This window comes from Myotis yumanensis, unplaced genomic scaffold (genome assembly GCF_028538775.1).
Source record: "Myotis yumanensis isolate MYYU_CA2020_CCGP unplaced genomic scaffold, mMyoYum1.0.hap1 SCAF_3, whole genome shotgun sequence".
NCBI classification, from domain to species: domain Eukaryota; kingdom Metazoa; phylum Chordata; class Mammalia; order Chiroptera; family Vespertilionidae; genus Myotis; species Myotis yumanensis.
This window is the reverse complement of record NW_027223754.1, coordinates 163500979-163525602: the sequence shown is the minus strand read 5'-3', so window position 1 is coordinate 163525602 and position 24624 is coordinate 163500979. Positions and strand designations below refer to the sequence as shown.

The 24624-nt window shown below is 41.9% G+C and overlaps 1 protein-coding gene across 6 annotated transcripts in view; it reads left to right on the top strand.

The window, feature by feature from the left end:
• The window catches only part of SCN8A (sodium voltage-gated channel alpha subunit 8), a 186280-nt gene that overhangs the window by 41925 nt on the left and 119731 nt on the right, over positions 1 to 24624 (top strand). For all 6 annotated transcript variants that reach the window (XM_070410201.1, XM_070410199.1, XM_070410197.1 and 3 more), the window contains exon 2: positions 18395 to 18724. In XM_070410201.1, coding sequence (XP_070266302.1) covers positions 18449 to 18724 — 276 coding nt within the window. In that variant the 5' untranslated portion in view covers positions 18395 to 18448. The remainder of the gene's footprint in view (positions 1 to 18394; positions 18725 to 24624) is intronic.

The following is a 24624-nucleotide window of genomic DNA, read 5'->3' as shown; positions in this document are numbered from 1 at the left end:
GCTTATAACCCATAGACATTGATATCTTAGTTCTAGAGGCTTGGAAGCCTGAGGTCAAGGTGCTAGACTGGCAGGGGAGGCAGTTGGGGGCGACCAGGCCAGCAGAGGGGACCGTAAGGGGTGACCAGGCTGGCGGGGGGAGGCAGTTAGGAGCGACCAGGCTGGCAGGGAGGGGGCAGTTGGGGGCAATCAGACCGGCAACAGAGGCAGTGAGGGGCAATCAGGCCGGCGGGGGTGGGGGAAAGTTAGGGGCCACCAGGCAAGCAGGCAGGTGAGCAATTAGCAGCCAGTGGTCCAGGATTGTGAGAGGGATGTCCCCAAGGGGTCCCGGATTGGAGAGGGTGCAAGCTGGGCTGAGGGGACTCTCCCACCTGTGCATGAATTTCGTGCACCAGGCCTCTAGTAGTTTTTATAGAATGTTTCAACCTATTGCATTCCTATATCAAGAGGAAGTCAGTCTATTAGGCCTTCTATCTAGTGGTCTGAATGAAGGCATGACAACTTTAGCCCAAGGGGGATGCTCAATTTTGTGGACAACAAATGTCATATCCCCAAATCATCACTTAACTTTTATCACAGAGATCTTAGACTATGGGTGTGTGGAAAGGTGATTAACAGAAATTTAGTTATTTAGTTTATTTGAGCCCTGGTTCTCTTGGATATTGAAGATCTCAAACAGGTATTTAGAGTCAGTTTGCTTCCCAGTGTGTTTTTGTTGTGTACCGAAGACCATATCAATCTCTCACTGATGCCACAAACAATTACCCAGTGGTCTATGTATTCCTCTCTGTGAACAAGGCAAGGCATCTGGAGGATGCAATAATTAATAAGCATGATTTACCCTTGAGGCTCTTTTAATGAGGTAGGGAAAAGGAAGCAGGAATATAAAACTATAATTTAAAGTAGTGTTTTAGGAATAATATAAAATACTAAGGGGAGGTCCAGATTGTTTTTGACTAGGGGGACTATGAATAGCTGTCCCAAGTGAGGAGTGATAAGATAGCATTCTAGGCAAAAGGAATGGTACAACCAAAGTTGTAGGAATGGAAAAATACAGTAGGAATGAGGAATGGTTTTATGGAGCATAAAATACAAGCAGAGGATGTCTATTAATAGGCTGAAAAGGGCCCTGAGTGCTCTTTTAAGGGTTTGAAATTTTAATCAAAAAGCAGTAGAGAGTTTTTGAGCAGAAGGGAGCCATGGCCATCAAACCAGATTTCCTACCAGTTTGCAGTTTTATCCGCCAGTGTAGAATTTGAAGTTGCATGGGTTCTGCCAGCCTTGAGGGTTAGTCAAATTCATTTGTCATCAGTGAGGTGGTTAACAATAGTTAAGGTACCATAACAATCATAAACACTTACCTGCTTTAATTTTTCATGTAGGATCTTTGTTGGCCTCATTTTTTCTCAGTAGATGAGAGGGAGAACTCTGAACATCTCAAGAAAAGGTATAAGATTAAGTCTTATTAGTACATTACAAATGAGATTATAAATATATTTCTCATCTTGCTACCACTGTGCTAGTCCCATTATAACATTCTTTTCCTGAATGAGAACACCATCCATCAGAGAAGCACACTGGATGAAGAGTCACATCCTGAGTTTAAGTCCTAGCTCCGGTACTTCCTGTGTGTGACCATGAGCAAGTCCCTTAACCTCTGTGAGCCTGTCATGGGGGTGGCAGTGGGACTCCAGTTGGAAAGTGGATGTGTAAGTATTATTAACAGTATTGGGATGCATGTTGCTGTGCTTTACATTGAGAGATGATGTCTCATACAGGCATTGCTGGTGGTGTTTACGGAGGCTTCTGAAAAGACTCTGTCTACATGATGTCCACAAGTGCTTAGAGGCAGTGAGTTATCAGAGACAAGCACTAGGCTAGAAAGCAGAAACACCAAATCCCAGCCTACACTCTGCCACTTCATGGTGTCACTCAGATGTAACTACCTGCCTTTGTAAGCTACTCTGCTTTTGTCTTAAGGCACCATAAAAACAAAACAGGACAGCAACAAAACACACTCAAATTCAATTCCAAAAGACTTAATGAGCAATGTAGACCTTCACTGGAAGATTCTTGAAGCTGCTAGCAGGATGTATTGGACTTTAAACCACTAGACTTCCTAAAAAGTATTCGTTAGGCATCTGTCTCCTTTTTCTGTTTCCTTTGTTTTCTGCCCTCAGACTTCCCAGTCTGATTGACAGCTGTATCCTGGGCCACGCTCTCCAGCATCAGCCATATTCTCAGAGTTTTCCTTCTTGGCCTCTTTGTCATCGCCATCATAATCATTGTTATTATTATTTAGAGAGTTTTCCCTTACACATTATTCTGTTCAGCATAAGGAATATAGATACTCTCAACAGGAAAGGAATTCTCCCTCCTCAGAAAATGGACAAGGACCGTTTAATATTTTGTCCTTGTGTCACTGGCTGTTTGATGCCAAGTAAGTCAGTTAACCCCTTTAACCCCAAATACTTTTGCTGTGAAGTCAGATCTAGCAATATTTGCTCCTTTAACCTCACAAGCGAGGGTGAGACGAGGTAAAGGATAGAAAATGCTCTGTAAATGTTAAAGCACTACACAAATATGAGGTGACCTTCATTTGTAGCCTTGGCAGCTGTTTGCAGAGTGTGTCACTCTGTCAGTTCAATCTCTTAAGATTCTTAGCAAGTCTGAAATCTTGTTCAGGTAAGATCTACCCTGGTTTTGGCCTTTATTATGTTGGAGTATGTTCCCTCTATATCCACTTTGTTGAGAGTTTTTTGTTAATTTTTTTATAAATGGGTGCTGAATTTTGTCAAATGCTTTTTCTCATCTATTGAGATGATCATATGATTTTTCTTCTTTTTGTTAATGTGAGATCTACCTTGATTTTTATCATGGCTGAACACAATGTATTGTTTGCTGCTGTGACTTCCTAGTAATTCATAGCCAGGCACTGAGTATTATTGCACTTACACTTGTATAAAATAGCACTTGGAGAGCTCTGACAGATATCCTGTCATCAGTTCCTTGTGGTAACTCTTTGAGGAAGATGGTTTTGTCATCTCCGTGGTTGAAGCTGTACCTCCGAGCTGTCTATATGTGTTTCCCCTGTTTGGAGTCCCCTGCTTATGTGGTCTCAGTACCACAGCAGCCACTTGGGTGATAGTCTTCTCTTCTCCCATACAGTCTCATACAAGTGTGAGCAGTGGGTTATCTTCTAGTTACCGTGTAGAGGGACTAAGCTGCTATCCATTAGTGATTCAGGAAGTGAAGAGCAGACCTTGTGGTGCCTGTATCCAGACCTCTCGTCCACACTCAAGCTCTGTCACTCGATGCTGCTTGAATGCCCTATGATTTGACCCAGTTTGGGTGTCTTTTGACGAGTGAAGCAACCTGTGTGTTGCCAGAGTAGCAAAACCCCATGCAAGCTGTCAATTCTCATGTTGTCATTAAAAGTCTTCCGGGGGTGACATGAGAGGAGTGAGTTGGACTTCAGGCGCACTCCCTGCTCCAATCACAGCAGAGCTGCTTTTGTCCGTATTGTATATTAACATTTCGTCTTCGGAGTAGGCAAATGCTTGACCTTAGTCATTGTCAGAGCATCATGGTACAGGGGGAGTTTTGGCAGGAGGCTGCTTCCCTTGTTAACCTTGGGAGTTTATATTTTTTCTTGGAGTCGGTTTCCTCACTTGTGAAATGAAGTTGTCAATACTGCCTAATTAGGTTGTTTTGAGGATTAAAGGTAATTTTTATATGTCTGACAATCTCTATACATAAAAGCCTAAGCTACCGTTAGGACGGAACGACCAGAACAACCAGTCTCTATAACACGCACTGACCACCAGGGGCCAGATGCTTAACGCAGGAGCTGCCCCCAGCCTGCAGGCCCCAGTCGCCGATGGGTCCTGCTGGCCAACCTCCTGGTCCCTCCCCCGGCCCGGCAGGCCCCCGGGCTGGGACGGGGAACCGGGGGTGGGTTGTGGCAGACACAGCCCCTTTCCCAGGGGGGCCGAGGGTTGGCTCCCTCCTCAGGGTCGGCAGCCAACCTCCCGGGTCCCTTCCCCCGTCCCTCCCCGCATCTGGCAGGCCCCAATCAGCTTGCGCCCGCCCATCATGATGGTGGTTGGCCCCTCCCCCCTGGCCAGCAGGCCCCGACTGCCTGAGCCTGGTGTCTGGTGCCCATTGGTCAGCTGAGCAGTGCTCCCGATGTGGGAGTGCACTGACCACCAGGGGTCAGCTCCTGCGTTGAGCATCTGCTCCCTGGTGGTCAGTGTGCATCATAGTCAGTGCGCAGGCTTTTATATATATATAGTCCCGGATCCATTGTTCTAAGAGTTGACCATTGAATCTGGAGTTGAAAGACATAGTCATTATTTTGTGTAATAGTTTTATTTATTTATTTTTTTTTATTTTTTTAAATATATTTTATTGATTTTTCACAGAGAGGAAGGGAGAGAGATAGAGAGCTAGAAACATCGATGAGAGAGAAACATCGACCAGCTGCCTCCTGCACATCTCCCCACTGGGGATGTGCCCGCAACCCAGGTACATGCCCTTGACCGGAATCGAACCTGGGACCCTTCAGTCCGCAGGCCGACGCTCTATCCACTGAGCCAAACCGGTTTCGGCTTGTGTAATAGTTTTAGAACTATCCTGACACTTTGCAGGAATGTCTTCAGGGGTGACATGAGAGGAGTGAGGTAGACTTCAGGCAGAGATGCTTTTCCCTGTATTATAGATTGACATTTCATCTAAGATTTCATTTGAACTTTCAGTCATTGAAAACAAAAGCGTTTTAAATTTTTAGTCCAGCTTTCTACCATCTAGTGCAGGAATATACTTTACAACATGACTGACAGATAATGGCTTATGAGAATGTGTTCTGATAACAGTTTTCTAAGTTCTAAGCCTTCATGTGTTTTAAAGCCTTGGTAAATTCTCTTAGAGAAGCAAACTTTGCTTAGCCTGTCAGAGTTCAAGGCAGTTAATTAATATTTATGGAATCATAGAGCTGGAAAGGATCTTAGAAGAGATGCAGAGAAGGGGAAAGACTGCTGATAACAAGAAGTAGTGTAGTGAAATGGTTCAGAACACAGATCCTGAAGCCAAACAGCTCGAATCCCACTCTGTGATCTAGGGCAAGTTGCTTAACCTCTCTGTGCTTCCGTTTTCTTATAAATAATATGGGATAATAACAATAACTACCTCATAGGGTGATTAGCAGGATCAAAATAATTATAGAAAAGCTCTTAGAACTGTGCCTAGCATGTTGTAAATGCTCCATTTCACTACTATTACTGGTAGTATTATGATTATCATTATTTATTGAGATCCACTTCTGTATCACCTCATTTAACAGTCAAATGAAGAAATGGAGATGCTATAAGATAATTTGCCCAAAGTCAACACAGCTGGCTCTATAAATCATTTCACTCACCTCCCTCCTTTTATAAATAAGACCAAAACTTGGGTAGGTGAATTAATTATTAAGGGCCATCCTGCTGGTCAGTGACAATATCTGAATTATAATATCAGTTTCTCAGGCTTGGCCTAGGATTGTTTCTCTTTAGGGGGTTTAATAGAGATCTTGATCTGATGTCTTAGTTTTTTAAAAATCTCTGTGGCAAAGGTGATGTCAGCTGTCCAAAACCATTATTTTGCTTGGAAATTGTCAAGCTTTATAGAAGCATATGGGCTAGGGCAGGGGTGGGCAAACTTTTTGACTCGAGGGCCACAATGGGTTCTTAAACTGGACCGGAGGGCCGGAACAAAAGCATGGATGGAGTGTTTGTGTGAACTAATATAAATTCAAAGTAAACGTCATTACATAAAAGGGTACGGTCTTTTTTTTTTTTTAGTTTTATTCATTTCAAACGGGCTGGATCCGGCCCGTGGGCCGTAGTTTGCCCTCGGCTGGGCTAGAGTCTTACTGATCATGGAGAGCAGAAACCTTATAATCCTCTTTATAGTCAAATGCCATATTTTTGAAGATGACAAAGATAAGGTCAAATATTGTGACTTAACTTCTGATTTCTGTATGCTATGAAAAAAAGTATATGCAGACCAAAGTAATAAGACCGTGGGATGTTACTGATGTTAACGTGGTCCATACCTTCATCCTCAGTTGTGAAATATGTTCTAAGTCCACCAAGCGTTTTCACCATCTCTTTCTCTGATAAGAGTGAAATCATCTTCATTTCTCAGTTCAACTTGGCAAGCATGCCTCTGGCTGCATATCTACACTAATAAAAGAGAAACATGGTAATTAGCGTACGACCGCTACCCTTCCCATTGGCTAATCAGCATATCCTTATGCAAATTAACTGTCAGCCAAGATGGCGGCCGGCAGCCATGCACTGAAGTGAGCAGGGAGGCTTGCTTGCACCAGTGACTGCGGACTCCAACGTTCCCCGCCTCACTTGCCGGCCTCTCAGCTGCAACTCTAAGCAACTATGTACTATGTTGCAAATAAGAAGCTAAACAAAACCCCAGAAACCGGCTTTCATTCAGCCCCGGACCGCAACATTGTATCGATGTTTTCAGCAGCGAGGCCTCAGAGCTAAAGCTGGCTCGGAATAAATAAAAATAAAAAAAAAGAAAACAAGGAGCGGCTGGGAGCTTCAGTTACTCGCCAGCTGGAAAACAGCCCTCAGCCCCTCACCCAGACTGGCCAGGCACCCCAGTGGGGACCCCCACCCTGATCCAGGACACCCTTCAGGGCAAACCAGCCAGCCCCTACCCATGCACCAGGCCTCTATCCTATATAGTAAAAGGGTAATATGCCTCCCAGCACCGGGATCAGTGGAGCAGCGAGGCTCCCAGCACCGGGATCAGCGTGACAGGGGGCAGCGCCCAAACCCCCTGATCGCCCTGCGGCTCTGTGAGTGACAGGGGGCGGGGCCACAACCTCCCTATCCGCCCTACTCTGTTTGTGACAGGGGAAGGCGCCCCAACCCCCTGATCGACCCTGCTCTGTGTGTGACAGGGTACGGAGCCCCAACCCCCCTGATGGGCCCTGCTCTGTGCGTGACAGGGGGCAGCTCCCCAACCCCCTGATTGGCCCTGCTCTGTGAGTGACAGGGGGCAGCGCCCCAACCCCCTGATCGGCCCTGCTCTGTGCATGACAGGGGGTGGCGCCGCAACCTCCCCATCGACCCTGCCTTGAGTGTGACAGGGGGCGGTGCCCCAACCCCCCAATCGGCCCTACCCTGAGCGTGACTGAGGGTGGCATCGCAACCTCCCGATCCGCCCTGCTCTGTGCATGACAGGGGGCGGCGCCCCAACTCACCAATCGGCCCTGCTCTGAGCCTGACCAGGGGCTGCACCTAGGGATTGGGCCTGCCCTCTGCCACCCGGGAGCAGGCCTAAGCCAGCAGGTCGTTATCTCCCGAGGGGTCCCAGACTGCGAGAGGGCACAGGCCGGGCTGGGGGACCCCCCTCACCCCCCCCCCCACCAGTGCACAAATTTTTGTGCACCGGGCCTCTAGTATTCTATAATGTAATAGAGATTATATATAACTTGCCCGCATTTGTCTTTTGTATATGTCTGACAGTCTCTATATATAAAAGCCTAAGCGACCGTTAGGCTTGATATATTGATACCCCGTAATTACCTTTACACTTGGATTTTTGTATCAATTGAAAAATGAACATTTGTAGTGTTTAGTGTCACCAATTGCCCAATAAAAATTTATTTCTACAATAATGTCATTTTTGTTTTGTAGGACTTAAGCAATGATTTGTAGGAATTGTTTTAGATTTTTATTTATTTTATGTAGATTGAGTGGAATGGAAAAAAATGAAACTGGTGATACAGGTGGTGTTAAGAGCTAATTTTTACTGTGCACTTTCTACATGTTAAGACACTTTATTAACCCCTGTACTTCCTTTGTTATTTAAATAGGTCTCATAGTCATTATATAGTAGAATGGCAGAGCTTAAAACCAAAAACCATTGGATTTTTGGTCAGAAGCAGTGAACTTAAACTGATTAACTATATATCCAATTGTGAAGGAACATGTTATATCTAAATATAGCATGTGTTGATTTCTTTTTTTTTCAGTTACAATTAGGAATTAATTTTTCTTACTGTGTACAGCTACTTCCTCCACTCCAACCATATTCCTTCATATGGAGGGATTTTTGCTGTTTCCACTATGCCCACTAAATGCTTACGGGAGAAAGTATAAAATGGGAACTTCTCATCCAGGCTCTAGGGTGGTACCTAGAAGCCAGTCTTTGATACTTGAGATAAAATATAGCTTCCTAAATATTTTAGTCCTCCTTCCTAGGTATGAGCACCTACTAATTGAAATGTCTTTTTTTAGATGTTAAACATTATGCCAACAGTTTAGTTCTCTGGAAAACATGGAAACAATTAGTAGAAAATAAGACAAAATGTACTTTCTCTTTAGACCATTGAATGGGGATGGGAGGAGAGGGGACCAAATAGGTGATAAAGAGAGCCTCAATGTTACTGTGAATATTATAATTCCTACAGGAAATTGAGGGTGAAATCTGATGTGCATGTTGGAATTGAAGCAAAGAGAAGTAGAAAACTACAGATCACAAAAATGAAATCTTTTTCAATTATAAAGCAAGAAAAATTGTAGCGTAACTTACCCTGGCCAGGTAGCTTGGCTGGAGCACAGTCCCATACACTAAAAGGTTCAATTCCTGGTCAGGGCATGTTCCTAAGTTTTGGGTTCGATTCTCTGGTTGGGGCATGAACAAGAAGCAACTGATCAATGTTTCTCCTCTCCTCTCTCTCTCCCCCTGTCTCTCCCCCACCTCCCTCTCTCACTTCCCCTCTATCTAAAATCAGTAAACACATAGCCTTGGGTGAGTATTAAAAGCAATGTATTTTATTTTGAGTCAGGAGACTAGTGAAGAGAATGACAATAGATGTGGAGCAACAACCAGAGTCTACAAGGAGTTTAATGTGTGGTTATAAAGGGAAAAGGCTCCTGTGCTTTGTGGAAGAAATAAAGGAAATGTGGGAAGCCAGTTAAATTTGGGGGGAATCGGTGGTGGGGGATAGGTGACAAAATAGAGGGAAGTTTTGGCGTGTAGTGAGTTTGCAGTGCCAGGATGGCGGAAGTCTGATGACATCTTGATTGGGCTATATGTTGATGAACAGCAGAGCAGGCTTGATAGGTGTATGGCTGTAGAGACAAGGTGGAAACCTATCTTCATTTGGGGCTGCTGGGACTTGCTCAGAGACACTTTCCAATCTATATAAAATCATAATAATCATTGTTTTAACTTCATTTAAAAGCATTTTTAGGTCAAAATATTCAAGTACTCAAAAATGAAGGTACTTCACAAATATCTTCTGATAGAGTTCTTTCTCATGGATTTTTTTTATTATGGTTAATCTTTAATTTATAATCATAGTAGGCATCTTTCAAAATATTCTATAAACAGACACTTCAAAGCATTTCTGCAGGAAGACATAATGTAAATCAGCCAGGATTATGTGTCTCAAATGGATTAGGAAGAGATCAGGTATATAAAATCAGAGACAAAGAGCTCAGCTTTGGGAAAATTTGGTGGGTGTGAAGCTTGGGAAGGACAAACTTCAGAGAGCCTCATGAAGTAGAAAGCCAATGAGAAGAATGACGTTCACCAGGGTGAGGCTGAGCCAGAAGAACTTGTAGGTGGGAGAGCCAGATTTTGATGTTATTAAGAGAGACCCAGGTTTGCAATTTTTGTTTCAAATGAATAAAATTAAGGTTTGATAAAATTGTTTTTATTTCCATTTCTAGAACTGTTACATGATTTTCCAAAATGAAGTCTGTAAGTGACAAAGAAGAAAATTGGCAGCCTGGTATGTAGTTGTCACTGGAGGAAGGAGGGGCCCAGGGAGTGGGACAGTGTAAACTTACCCATCTGGCTGCATTTCTCTCTTCTGTGATAAGAGCCGCCCACCTTCCTCCCAGTGCAGAACTGCTCCTCTGGCTAATTCCAAATGAGCTGTTTATCAACATGCAGAGAGCTGACTGGCAGTCCTCCGAGTCTAGCTATAGTTCTATATCAAACTTCTTCTCTTCTCTTCTTTTAGTTGTTAAATCTTTTCCTTGAACTTCAGAACCACACACCTACTGCCTGTTTAGTGTCTCTATTTGGATATAACAAAGCAACTCAGACTTAGTATGTTCAAAAGTGAAGTCATCACCTTACCTGAGCTGTACATCATATTTTATTTCCTGTCTCAATGAATTTACTACCTCCTTTCATTTGCCCATAACAGAAATCTGGGCCTCTTTCTGGATTTTTGTTCTACTTTACGCCCCCCCCCCCCACCCCCCGCCCCCACTTCAGTTAGTTGACAAGACTGTTTGGTACATTATCCCTAATGCTGCTGCCAGGTTCAAACCAACATTCTCTCTCAACTAAATCATTTCTTCACCCTGATCTTGCTTCTCCTCCACCCCATCTCCCCAACCCCTCATTCTCTATACTATAGCCAGAGTGATCTTTCTGGAATATAACTTTAAGTCTTCTTATTGCCTTCAGGATAAAAATAAAAACTCCTTCCCCTGCTAATGACTTTACCTTCTTGATGTGGCACCTGCTTACCTGTTTGTTAATTGTCTCAAGTCTACTTATACTGAACTGTTTGCAGTACCCAAGTGGCTTGATCTCCCTTGTCTGTCGTGTCTCATATATGCTACTTCTTCTTACTAACATCCATTTTTCTGCCATCCCCACTCCACAAATTCTCCTTCAGGCTTTGGCTAAAATGCCACTTCCTCTAGGAAGCCTTCCATGATCTTTCCAAACTAGATTAGGTGTCTTGCTTGTGTATGTCTATAAAAGTCTATTTTCCTTGATTGGATTTGTCATACTGTCCCTCACCTGTTTACTTGTCTCCCACCCCCAGAAGACGTTAAAGGTCCTGAAGGCAGGTAGTTATAGTTATTATCAGTACGGTCTCTGGCATATAGTAAGGGCACAGTAAATGTCTTCGGTGTGTTTTTTTTCCTCTCTTTTAAAGAAAACTGTGGTAAAATATATATAATATAAAATTTATCATTTTAATTATTTTAAGTGTACAGTGCAGTAGTATTAAGCACATTCACATTGTGCAGCCATCACCACTGTCCACTACCAGAATATTTTCATCATATCAAATGGAAAACAACCTACCCATTAAACAATGCTCCCTTCCCCTAGCCTTCAGGAACCACTATTCTACTTTTCGTCTCTAGGCATTTGACTATAGGTACCTCATATAAATGGATTTATCCAATATTTGAATTTTTGTATCTAGTTTAATCACTTTGTGTAATGTCTTCAAGGTTCATCCATGCTGTAGCATGTGTCAGAATTTCCTTCCTTTTCAAGGCCGAATAATATTCCATTGTATGTATGTGGCACATCTTGTTTATCCATTCATCTGTCCACGGACACTGGGTTGTTTTCACATTTTGGCTATTGTGAATAATGCTGCTGTGACTGTGGGTGTACAAATATCTGGTTGAGTCCCTGCTTTCAATTCTTTTGGGTATATACCTAAAAGAGGAATTGCTTAATCTTCTGGTAATTCTATGTTTAATTTTTTGAGGAAATGTCATACTGTTTTTCATAGCAGCACGAGGTTTTCAGTTTCTTCACATTCTTGCAAACACTTGTTATTTTCTGTTGTTGTTGTTGTTTGTGTGTTTTGCTTTATAATAGCCATCCGAGTGAGTGTGAAGTGGTATCTCATTGTGGTTTTGATTTGCATTTCCCCAATGATAAGTCACATTGAGCACCTTTTCATTTGGTTATTGGCCATTTGTATATCTTCTTTGGAGAAATGTCTAGTCAAGTTCTTTATTCATTGCTTAGGTGGATTGTTGTTTTTTGTTGGGTTGTAGGAATTCTTTATGTATTCTGAGTATTAAACTCTTATGAGTTGCAAATATTTCTCCCATTCTGTGGGTTCCTTTCTCACTCTCTTGATAGTGTCCTTTTATGCACAAAGGTTTTTAATTTTTATGAAGTCCAAATTTTTCTTTAATTTTTCTTTCGTTGCTGCACTTTTGGTGCCAAATGCAAGAAGTCGTTGCCAAATTCAGTGTCTTGAAGCTTTTCCCCTATGATTTTTCTAAGAGTTGTACAGTTTAGCTTTTACATTTAGATATTTTACCCATTTTGAATTAATTTTTGTATGGCATAAGGTAAGAGTCCAACTTCGTTCTTTTGCATTTCGGTAACCAGTTTTCCCAGCACCATTTATTGAAAAGACTGCCCGTCCCCCCATTGAATGGTCTTGGCACCCTTGTTGAAAATCATTTGACTATATATGTGAGGGTTTCTTTCTAGGTTCCCTAATCTATTCTGGTCTATATATATCTGTCTTTATGTCAGTTCCACACTGCTTTGGTTACTGTATTAGTAGTAACTTTTGATATCAAAAATTGAGTTATTCAATTTGTTCTTTTTTAAGTCTGAGACAAATTTTAATACTACTTGCTCCTGACATTTTTTTCTGGTGTGCCCTTGCCTGAAGTGTTTCCTTTAACAATTCTACCCAGATGTCTTTCTTCCTTCTTCCCTGTTACAAGCTCACTCAGTGCCAGTTTTCTTTCTCTCTTCCGGTCTTTTCTCCTTAATTTAGATTCATCTTTATTTTTATGTGTCCAGGCTACAGCTAGCATTTTAAAATCTTGGTCTTCCTGGATGACCAAAGGAAGAGAGCCTTGGTCATCTGTGGCCCCGACTTTGAGTCTAGTTCAGTCTCTTTTGGAACTCTCAGGTTTAAAAGTCACTTACATTGTTCGTCCATCACCTTAGCACTGCAGGAAGAAGAAAGCTGAGGTAGTAGTGGGATGATGGACAGGGCGAATTACCTGAGACGGTGGTATGGGAAAAGAGCATTTTATTGGAGGCCAAGAACTGCGTACTGTAGCTCTGCATCTGTCACTGATTTGCAGTTAGACAACATAGCTTCTCTTATTTAATTTACTGATAAGTTTATTACAGTAAGGATAGTTGGACTGTATGGTCTAAGTTCTAAAAAGCTTATTTTTACTTTTTGCAAGACAATTTCCTCAGAAGGAGTTTAAGCCGGTTTTAATGGATGAATAGAATTTAGGTAAGAAGCAAAGAGAGACTTCAGGAGATTTAAAACAAGGAAATGAAAGTATATTTAGGAATCAATGGAAATAACAGTGACCAGACTTTTTATTAAGTGAGGCAGAGTCAGTTGGATATCCACATAGCAAAAGAATTCACCTTGACCTCTATCTCACAGGATATACCAAAATCAATTTTAAATGACTTGAAATCTAAATAAGAAAAGTAAAACAATAAAGCTTCTAGAAGAAAACATAGGCTATTAGCTTCATGACCATAGGATTGGCAAAGATTTCTAGAGCGAACAAACAAACAATCAAACAAAAGAATGTCTATCAGGTAGAATGGAGAATTAAATTGATCTATATTCATACGCAGAATACTACACAGTAATTAAAAAAATGTATCATGCTACACGTACAACAAAGATTCATTTCACAGAAATAATGTTGAAAGAAAGAAGCCAGACCCTGAAGAGTATACTTATATTCCATTTATATGAAGTTCAAGAACAGGCCAAATTAATCTGTGGTGATGGATATCAGATAACCATGGCTGGGAGAGTATGGGATTGGTGGTTATTGACAAGAGAGCCATCTGGAGTGCTGGAAATAAATATATATCTTGATCTGAGTAATTGTTACATATATATATATTTACACACACACACACACACACACGCACACACGCACACACACACAAAATAACCAGTCTGTACATTTAAGACCTGTTCACTTGTGCTATGTTCTACCTTAGAAAAACAAACTAGAAAACCAAAACAAAAACAGTTACCAGAGTAGATGTCCTTGCAGGGAAGCAGTGGGAGAAAATGCTTGAGAAGTGAGGCTGTAAAAGGCCTTGAATGGCAGTGAAATGGATTCAGTCCATAACTCTGATAGCTCAGGGGGAGGGGAATGACATAACGGAGGCATATTTTTAGGGAAACAGACCTTTGGAGAAGTGCTGGATGGACTGAAGATTGGTCCACAGTGGGAGACTGTTGCATGTGACCTGAATTAGGGTGCTGCTATTTTTTTGGTTTGTTTTTCACTATTTAATGTCTTTTTTTCAATTACAGTTTACATTCAATATTTTGTATTAGTTTCAGGTGTACAGCATAGTGGTTAGGAAATCATATACTTTACGGAAGTGTTCCCCTGATATTTCCAGTACCCACCTGGCACCATACATAGTTATTACAATATTACTGACTATATATTCCCTATGCTATACTTACATAAGAAGTATAAACTACCAATTTGTACTTCTTAAACCCTCACCTTTTTCACCCAGTTCTCTAACCCACTCCCCTTTGGCAACCATCACTCTGTTCTCTGTTTATGAGTCTGCTTCAATTTTGTTTATTTATTTATTTTGTTCTTTGGATTCTATATATAGGTGAAATCATGTGGTATTTGTCTTTCTCTGACTGACTTATTGGGTGATGCTATTTTAAATGGAAACTCAGAAGGAAGAATTAGTAAGGCTGGTGAATGGGTTGGACAAGGACAGCAAAGACGACAGGGAAAACATGACTGAGGTTCCATACTTAGGTGCCTGGAAAAACGATGGCCCCAATAACAGAATTTAGAAGGCCCGGAGGAGGAATCAGTTTGGGAAGTAAAAACGTGTAGTTTTTTTTTGTTTTTAGATTATATATTTTTATTTATTTCAGAGAGAAAGGGAGTGGGAGAGAGAGATAGAAACATCAATGATGAGAGAGAATCATTGATCAGCTACCTCGTAGAGGTCAAGTCCCCAACCTGATCATGTGCCCTGATCGGGAATTGAATCGTGACCTCCTGGTTCATAGGTTGACGCTCAATCACTGACCAATACCGGTCAAGCCCAGTGGTGACAGCAGTTGTGGGGTTCAGAAGAACAGTCAGGGCTCTTTGGATAGGAATCTGAAAATCACCCACGTACAGATTATTTTGAGTAGTTGAGATCCCTGAAAGAAAGTGTAACAGAGAGATTGCAGGAGGCTGGCCCTTAGAAAAGGAAAAGGTGTTGGGGAAGAGGAGACTGCAGATGTGGATAGAACCAGGATCATTTAAGGCAAACGAAGAGAGAGTGGGTGGTGGGGGTGAAGATTAAAGGAGAAGATACAGAAGTAGGAGAGGAAAAGGAAAGATTGAGAATGTCATAGAGAGCAGGGGTAATTGAAGGAACGTGGTCTTGGGGAAGTCAGGAGGAAATAGGATCTGGAAGCAAAGGCAGAGGACTTAGCCTTGGACAACTTTACCTGTGAAGAACCCAGGTGTGTATATCAGGTCACAAGAGTTTGTCAGCATCTTCAGTGACTTCCTTGCAGTATTATTTGTCCTCTAAGTAGGAACTGAGGGAGACTCAAAGTTGAAAATGAGTGTGGCTATGGGAACCATGGAGTCCCAGGGATTTGGACTAATTTTGGGTTCCAGACATAATCCAATTCTCTGTGGAAGGATACAAAAGAAGTTTAAGATACCACCCATGACCTCTGGGAATTTACATGGTGCAATTCAACAATAATTAAAAGCCAAAACAAATGTGAGCAGGATGTTTTGAGTCCTGACTATGTCATTTTCTAGCATGTAATTTAATAATATCTACCTCATATATTGTTCTGGAGATTAAATGAACTAATACAAGCAAGGTGCTTGGACCAATGCCTGAAACATAGTAAGTACATGATAAATGTTAGCTAAGATCATGATAAAGCTTTAGGAGTTCACAAGGGGAAAAATAGTAAAAGCTGGATCTGGTGGGAAGGCTCTGTAGAGGAGTGGGGATTTATGGGAGGTAATTCAGGGATAGATAGGAGGAAATGGATGAAGAAAGAATTCTAAGTTGGGGAAAACATTGTAAATGAAGTCTTGGATTAGTGAAACTATTGGTCTTTGCATGTAACTTACTCGATGACTCAGATGCTTCCTGTTGTGAAGTACTGGGAGTTAGAGTAGGATAGGAGGATAGATAACTGATCCTATATAATAAAAGGCTAATATGCAAATCGACCGAACTGAGGAACGACCAGTCGCTATGATGCACACTGACCACGAGGGGGCAGACACTCAATGCAAAAGCTGCCCCCTGCTGGTCAGTGTGCTCCCACAGGGGGAGCGCCGCTCAGCCAAAAGCCAGGCTCACAGCTGGCGAGCACAGCAGCAGTGGCAGGAGCCTCTTCCACCTCCACTGCAGGCGGGTGGTAAGGAGCGAGGGGTCGTGGACTACGAGAGCCCCGGACTATGAGAGGGATGTCTGCCTTTCGACTTAGGCACAATCCCCCCGGGATCGGGCCTAAGCTGGCAGGCAGACATCACCCGAGGGGTCCCAGACTATGAGAGCGTGCAGAACGGGCTGAGGGACCCCTCCCCCACCTCCAGTGCACAAATCTTGTGCACCAGGCCTCTGGTATTTGTCATAATAGCAGGAGTGTGAGTTGAGGAGTCAGAGCTCTTTGGTTGTGATTTTTATCCTGGCCCTGTGTCTTTGGGCAGGTTGTCCAGCCTCTTAGGTCCCCAAGTTTCCTAACCTGTAAAATGAAATGGACTGGATCTCTAATCCCTCAAAGCTGTAAAATTTCATGCTTCATATGTGCAAACGACCTATTTGACCATACCGCCTGTGGAACCGTGTTCTTTTGCACAGCGAGAAGCTGACAGGTCTGCGTGGGGCTAACTTGTGGTTCTGGCCTCATTAGTCCTGTGCTGTGAGTGAGCCGACCAGCCTGCATGTGGACACTACTTACTGCCTTTGCAACGCGCATAGCGATCACACCACTAGAGAAAGCTGGGATCTCTGCGGGTGTATTTATAAAAGGAGCCCCTGGGTATTTCACTCCCAAACTATTTAGAGTTAACTCCACTACTGTTCTCCCGAGGAGCCTGGAGTTTTATGGGTGGTGCCTTAAAGTGGACCCTGAGGGCTAAGGGGGAGGGAAAGAACAACCTCTAGCTTTAAAAATAAAAATCTCAGATTGTCTTTGTGGGGCTCCCGGAACTACAGGAAGAGCAGCGCCAGGAGCACCGATGAACTGCCAGTGACACCCTAAAGCTTTCATGGTTAGACTCACCTGCCAGGGTCCTTTTGTGACAGTCACCAAACACCGTGTCCCTTTTGACATTAGGGAGTCCTTTGTCTCAAGGCATGGATTTACATAAACCTGTGTAAATGGAAATGGAAATTGCTTTCAAATACCATGCTTAGAAGTCATTGGCTGTGTTTTGGCACTACCTCAGTTGTTCTTTTCAGAAGGGAATTGTGGTTTGTTACTCTGTTCTCTCTTCCCGTCCTTCCTGCTTTGAACCCCTCTCGGGTTGCACGCAGGCTTTCCTGCTGTCATTCACCCCGCAGGGCTGCAATGCTGTTGCATCAGGAAGTCCTCTAAAATGCCTCTCCCATCTGCTTTTCCTTGCTGCTGTGTGGGGGTGCGGAGAGCAGTGTCTGCCCTCTCCACAGAGGAAAGTGTTTTGCGTTTGTCCCTGGCAGGAGCTTGGTCATCAAAGAAGGTACTTCTGAGCTTTTATACTGGATGGATTTTACACAACTTGGTGAATTGAAAAATACCTTGAAACAGAAGAGCCAACGCAGATGGAAGCTATTTTATCTATATTTTGTGCCTCCAAAGTTTTGAAAGGTTTAGTGTTTTCAGAAGCTGGAAAGACTGACAATTTACCCTTGTGTTGTCCTTGGAAGTTATAATATTTCTTTGGGAAATGGAGTTCCAGAAAAGGAAGGTGACTTGTCCAAAGCTAACACATACGCCTGGATGACATAAATGTGCCTTATTAGTTTAGAATAAAAGTTCCTTGAGGATATGGAATTTATTTATTTACTTTTTTAAAAAATATATTTTATTGATTTTTGACAGAGAGGAAGGGAGAGGGACAGAGAGTCAGAAACATCGATGAGAGAGAAACATCGATCAGCTGCCTCCAGCACACCCCCCACTGGGAATGTGCCTGCAACCAAGGTACATGCCCTTGACCGGAATCGAACCCAGGACCCTTCAGTCCATAGGCCGACGCTCTATCCACTGAGCCAAACCAGTCAGGGCTGGAATTTATTTTTGTACAGTAGTTGTATGTGGTTCCTAACAACGAGTTGCATCTTAAGTGAATAATAAATACCAGCATTCAGGAAACTCCCATCTTTTGATCTTCTAGCTGATCATTTCCCTGAGGGGTGGTTCTGACATGACCTAATCCATTCATGCCACAGATTTTTCTGAAGAGAAAAGTAACCATGTCATGGAAGAAACGATGTGGTGCAGAGGTTGTGAGTACAGGCTGAGTGAGACGGTTTAGTCTGGCCTCCTTTCCGAGCAGTGATTGATTAATGCTGTCTGTGTTGCTTTTCCTTCCAGAGCTGGCCTGTCCTGGACGCAGCATAACTAACGAAGCTGCTGCAGGATGAGAAGATGGCAGGGCGGCTGCTCGCACCACCAGGCCCTGATAGTTTCAAGCCTTTCACCCCCGAGTCGCTGGCAAACATCGAGAGGCGCATTGCCGAGAGCAAGCTTAAGAAACCACCAAAGGGAGATGGCAGCCACCGGGACGACGATGAGGACAGCAAGCCCAAGCCCAACAGTGACCTGGAAGCCGGGAAGAGTTTGCCTTTCATCTATGGGGACATCCCACAAGGCCTGGTCGCTGTTCCCCTGGAGGACTTTGACCCATACTATTTGACGCAGAAAGTGAGTGGCAGGAGGTGGAGGGACAGCTTCAGATTCCCCTTTCCTCGCAGGCTTGGGGCAAACGGGAGAAAGAGCTGCCTCTTTGCCAAAGTTTGGATAAGTAGTTAACCTTTCGTTGCAGTTCTGGCTCATGGGGATTATTTTTCAGTTTAATTGCTGCTAAGGGTCATTTGTGGGCTGTGGCACTTCTGAACTCTCTTAATAAGACTTATGTTTTTTGGCTCCTGCCCAGATTAGAAGAAGAGGACATAAATGGAATGGAAGTATTTAATAGAGTCCAGGAAAGATGACATAGTAAAAGATGGTATAGCCCTAAAGAATCTCACACTCACATTCAAAATTCTATCTTTAAATATAAAGATGGCCCTGGCCAGTGTTGCTCGATGGTCAGAGCGTTGGTGTGCACTGAAGGGTCTCAGGTTCGATTCCCGGTAAAGGGCATGGACCTGGGTTGCAGGTTTGATCCATGGCCGGGCGCGTGCAGGAGGCAACTAATCAATGTGTTTTTTCACATCAATGTTTCTCTCTCTCTCTCTCTCTCTTTCTCTCTCTCTCTTTCCTTCTCTTCTTTTCCCTTCTTCCCTCCCTCCCTCCTACTCTCTCTCAAAATCAATGGGAAAAATATTCTCAGCTGAGGATTAGCAAAAAATAAATAAAAATACGGTTGGTGTTGGTATTGTGACATTAACAGAGCCTGTTAATACAGTGGAGATGATAGATTTGTACTCTTACCAGCTCTATTTTTTACATTGAAGCATCGCTACTGGGCACAGGAATAGAATAGAGGATGCCAAACTGGGTCAATGAGGAGAGACTCTGGGTCTTTGTTTTTTTGTTTTGTTTTTTTGTGTTTTTTTAAAATATATTTTATTGATTTTTTTTTTTAGAGAGAGGAAGGGAGAGAGATAGTTAGAAACATCGATGAGAGAGAAACATCGATCAGCTGCCTCCTGCACACCTCCTACTGGGGATGTGCCCACAACCAGGGTACATATCCTTGACCGGAATCGAACCTGGGACCCTTCAGTCCGCAGGCCGACGCTCTATCCACTGAGCCAAACCGGTTATGGCGACTCTGGGTCTTTGGCCTTGTTACACAGTTGTCTGGGTTGAGCGAGCACTGATTCTTGCATTAGAGTCTATCCTGTTATTCCTGCTAGTAAGGAGCATAGGTGAAAGAAATACCAATCTTCATTTGGTCGAATTTCAAAACTCCCTAACAAATAATCGACCAAACCTTGGGTTCCTTCCTCATGATTAACTTACAAACAAGGCAACAAGTAGAGAAGCAGAGCCCCCCGGATAATCCACCAGCCAAGCAATTAGCCATTGAACAGTGAGGACTAACGTTGGATACTATTTTAGGGGATCCCTCTTTTAACAGAAGTCATTTAAGTAATTAAATCAATCGTTTTTCCAGATTCGGGGGGGGTTGTGTAATTATATTTTTATAAATATAAAGCTTAATTAAACTGCCTTTATTAACAAAACTGCCTTTAATTAAATCTCTTTTTAGTATTTCCATTTTAGAAGAAATTTCTGTTTCTTTGGCTTAATTATGGGACAGAGGTAAGATCTCTGGACTTAGTTATACTTATGGAAGCACTTTTAGTTCAGGATGGCAAAAGCATTTAAGACTCTCTCTACACAAAATGGTCCTACCTAATAGGAAAAAGTGGAACCAGTAGCTTATATCTTCCACTGGGAAATTTAGAAAGTGTAAGGAACACAACATAATATAAAGAACAGTAGACTGGACGTAATAAATCCTGACTCTACCATAATTTACCATGCTTATTATTTCTGTTTTTCTATTTTTAGTATATGTATTTTTCAAGCTACAAAGTAATTTATGGGAAAAGAAAGTAATAAGTGAAGAAACAAACTTCTCAAAACTAATTCATGCCCTTTAGTGAGTCACTGCACATCTATAGACCTAAATTTTCTCATCCAGAAACTGAGAAGTTGGACATAATTTTTAAGGATTTTTTTTCAGATACCAAGTTCTGGACCTAAGCAGTTTTCATAAACTGTCATCAATTTCCCCATTTACTCTTCCCTTTTTTGAAGTTTAACTTTTTTACATGGGCCTTTGCGAGTAGGGGTACGTGGATGAGAGAGGAGGCAAACTTACTTTCTGGGTGAGTGAATAAGGGAGCATAGAAACTTCGACTGTTTTTAGAAAAATATTTTAGTCGTAAAGTTTTGAAATATGTTTCCTTCCTCTTTCCTACACTTGCATCCATGTCCTTATTAGAACTATAAATGAATGATAACTTTCAGGATTCAGGTTGTGCCTACTTAAATAAGTTTGGCCAGTTGGTGTAACTTTTTCAGAAAGTACTCATAGCAATAAGCAGACAGGTGAAGCCCTTTGGACCCTTGCCTTTAAACCTCTTTACTTTTATTTGAACTCTTTATTTTTCTAACTCATATACAAATTAAATTTTCTTTTTTCAACCTGTATTAATACATGAAAAACATATGGAGCTATTTGCTGTCAGAGCCCCAGTGTTCCTTTTCATGCCTTCCCCATGATTCCTGCCCTATAGACAATATCTAATGTCTCAGACTTCAGCGGCCCTGGCCTGGGGGAGAGGAGCCAAAGTGGGTGGGTTTCTGGCCCTGGTCAGTATCATTCCTTAGGTACGCCAGATACTGATAATGTTCCACGAGGGATTGGCTTTCGTGATAGACAGTCTGACTTCAGCCTTTGGTTTCACCATAGGGGTAAATAGTTCATGGAAAGAATAGCTTTAACTGTTGTGTTGTTATTTTTGAAATCCTTTAAAAATAATTGTGAACTATACCACCATACTATGCCACCATGCAGAAAAGTTCGTAAGTACCTAATTTAATGATTATTATAAAGCAAACAAAGTAACACACATGACAAGAAAGAACATTAGTAGCACTTCAGAAGTTTTAATTATACTTTTAAGTAAGGGATTTTTCAGTTGATTAAAGATAAGTTTGCTAAAGCTTACTTGCAAATCTCCACTGGCATTACTTCTTACTAACTAGGCCTTTCACTACGTCAAATTAGCAAGGTCTCCCCTTCAAGGAAGCACACTGGGGATTAAACCAAAATAAAAAAATCTTGAGGTTAGAAATGTCTTTAAGAGGACATTCCGTTCTATAGTTTTTCCAGAACTGCCTTAAATAATTCTTGCAAAATAGAATTTCTTTTCTTTGCTAAATGATGAAAGTGGATTTCTTTATCTTTTCAAATTAATTAATAGTTTTTGTTACTCTTATATAAACTTGTTTCTTATCTTCTTCCCTCTTTATTTTAAGGGTGAAAGAAAGCTACTTCTCTATTAGTAAAGTCCTGGTTTCATCCCATTGTGGATTTCACACTATCCAGGCACACAGAGCCTTAAAATTTGTGTATCACATTTTCAGGATACTCTTGTACCAGCTGGTGCTGGTTTGCGCTGTCATCTGCTTCTTGGCGTCCTCAACAGTATTGTCCACGTTGCAGTTCAACTCACTTCCCTGCTGGTTCTTGAAAAAACCTGGATCGTCCTCTCTTTGGATTGCCTCAGACCTCCCAATGCTACATTTTCTTTGCCTCTTGGCACCTTGATCTAATGTCTTTGTCTTTCTTGTTTTACAGCTGTTTCCTGTAAATAATGGAATTTGAGGAGCACTTGAAATTTTTATTTATTTAATTTTTTAAATAGGTAATATATTTACATGGTTAAAAATTCAGTAAAAAGATATTCTTACAAAAGGTATTCAGTAAAAAGTCTCCTTTTAACACCTTACTCTCTCTGCTCACTTCCTGTCTCCCTGAGCAGGTAACCACTGTTAGTAGTATCTTCCAGAGTTTCTTTATATATGTACAAGCAAAAACAAGTCGGTATTTCAAGGAACTTGAACTCTCCTGAATGCCTTTTTTTTTGTTTTCTCTCTGCTATTTTGTTACGCCTGCTGAAGTCTTAATTTTGTTATTTGTTTTCTCTTCTTTCATAATATGGATCTTAAGTTTTATGAGTGTAAGTTCTCAATGCATTTCTCTTCCTTCACTTTTATAGAGAATCAAATCAAGGACTTTTTCTGTATTGCTTGAAGTGTGTCTCTGTGTTCGCTACAAAAAATACTCTCCAATGCTTAATAATAACTTGTTGAATCATAAATGACCACATATATTTCTAATAACTGTCTTAAGGCAGCAAGAATGTCTGTGGATAAGTTGAAAGAAAGCCTTCAGAGTAGGCTCCTATCCCTTTTCCTATTTCTTAAAACTGGTCATTGATTTGTGTATTCTTTTTGTTTAATTTGGTATGTCCTCTTATAAGAAAGTCCTAGGGGGTGGAGATATGGGGAGGTGGAGGAGGGTAAAGTGGGGATAAATGGTGATGAAGGAGACTTGACTTGGGGTGGTGAACACATAATACATTGTACAGATGCTGTGTTGTGGAATTGTGCACCTGGAACCTATATAATTTTGTTAACCTCAATAAATTCAACTTAAAAAAAGTCCCATAAACAGAAATCCAAATTATAGAATTGACTGAGCCTTTAAATAGGGCAGTGTGGTTTCCCAAAGCTCATTTTACCTTCTACTTTTCATATCTGCCTTTTCCTGCAAATTGAAGGCTACCTAGAATCATAGAAAATTATATTATGGTAGTCTTAGAGATCCTCTCATTTAGCCTCCTCATTTTATAAATGTAATGAGGTGTAAAGTACTTTGTTAGAAGCCAACTGACCAGCCCTGGCCAGTGTAGCTTAGTTGGTTGAGCATTGTGGGATTAATTGTGGGATCAATTCCCAGTCAGGGTATATGCCTGGATTGCGGGCTCGATCCCCGACGGGGCGTGCAGGAGTTAGCTGATCAATGTTTCACTCTCAGATCAATGTTTTGTTTTTTTCCTCCCTCCCTCCCTCCCTCCCTCCCTCCCTCCCTCCCTCCCTTCCTCCTTCTCCTCCTTCTCCTCTTTCTCCTCCTCCTCCTCCTCCTCCTCCTCCTCCTCCTCCTCCTCCTCCTCCTCCTCCTCCTCCTTCTTCTTCTTCTTCTTCTTCTTCTTCTTCTTCTTCTTCTTCTTTTCTCTCTCTCTCTCTCTTTCTCTCTGTCTCTAAAAATCAATTAAAAATACTACTTAGAGGAAAAAATAAAAGCCAACATCATTAGTCTTAGAGCGAGGACTAGAACCCATACCTCCTAACTCTTAGTTCATTACAACATATTTCTAGTTCCCTACGTTTCTAATTTTTCATTAATTGGTCCTCAGATTCAACTGGCTCTGTTCTGAAGCTAGACAGGCAAATATAGAGACAAAAAAACAAACACAAAAACCCTGCTTTTTCATTCACATCCCTGATAATACCTGTGGTTTATGGACCCTTCTTAGGATCGGTCCTAAGAAGTGCAGTGCTTCTGAGGGGAAGGATGACATTCGTTTTAGCTCCAGTGTTGTATCTTCTCAAGTGAAGGGGCTCGAGTAGCCTAGCAGCCGTAGACAAGTTATTCCACAGACATGGGCTCAGTATCAACACCGCTACCGCTGTTCAGCTGGATATGTAATCTGGAGGCAATTTACTTACCCTCTCCACAGAGTCCTGCCATTTAAAGGAAGCTTATCTCCCACATGTGCCAATCCCCTACCAGTGGTCGGCAAACTGCAGCTCGCGAGCCAAATTCTCTGGCCTTCAATTTTTTTATCTATAATATATGCAAGATGTAGTTGGACCTGTCTATATCTCTCTAATAACGTTTCACATTCATGCCTATCACATATGTTTTAGCAGCAGCAAAATACTAAGTGGTTTCCTTAGTGTCCCCTGTTTTCTAGCTTCTATCTCCTCCTCTTGGAAAGTACTCTGTACTTTAACTTCACCTTTTTTAAAATTAAAAAATGTATTTTTATTGATTTTAGAAAGAGAAAGGGAGA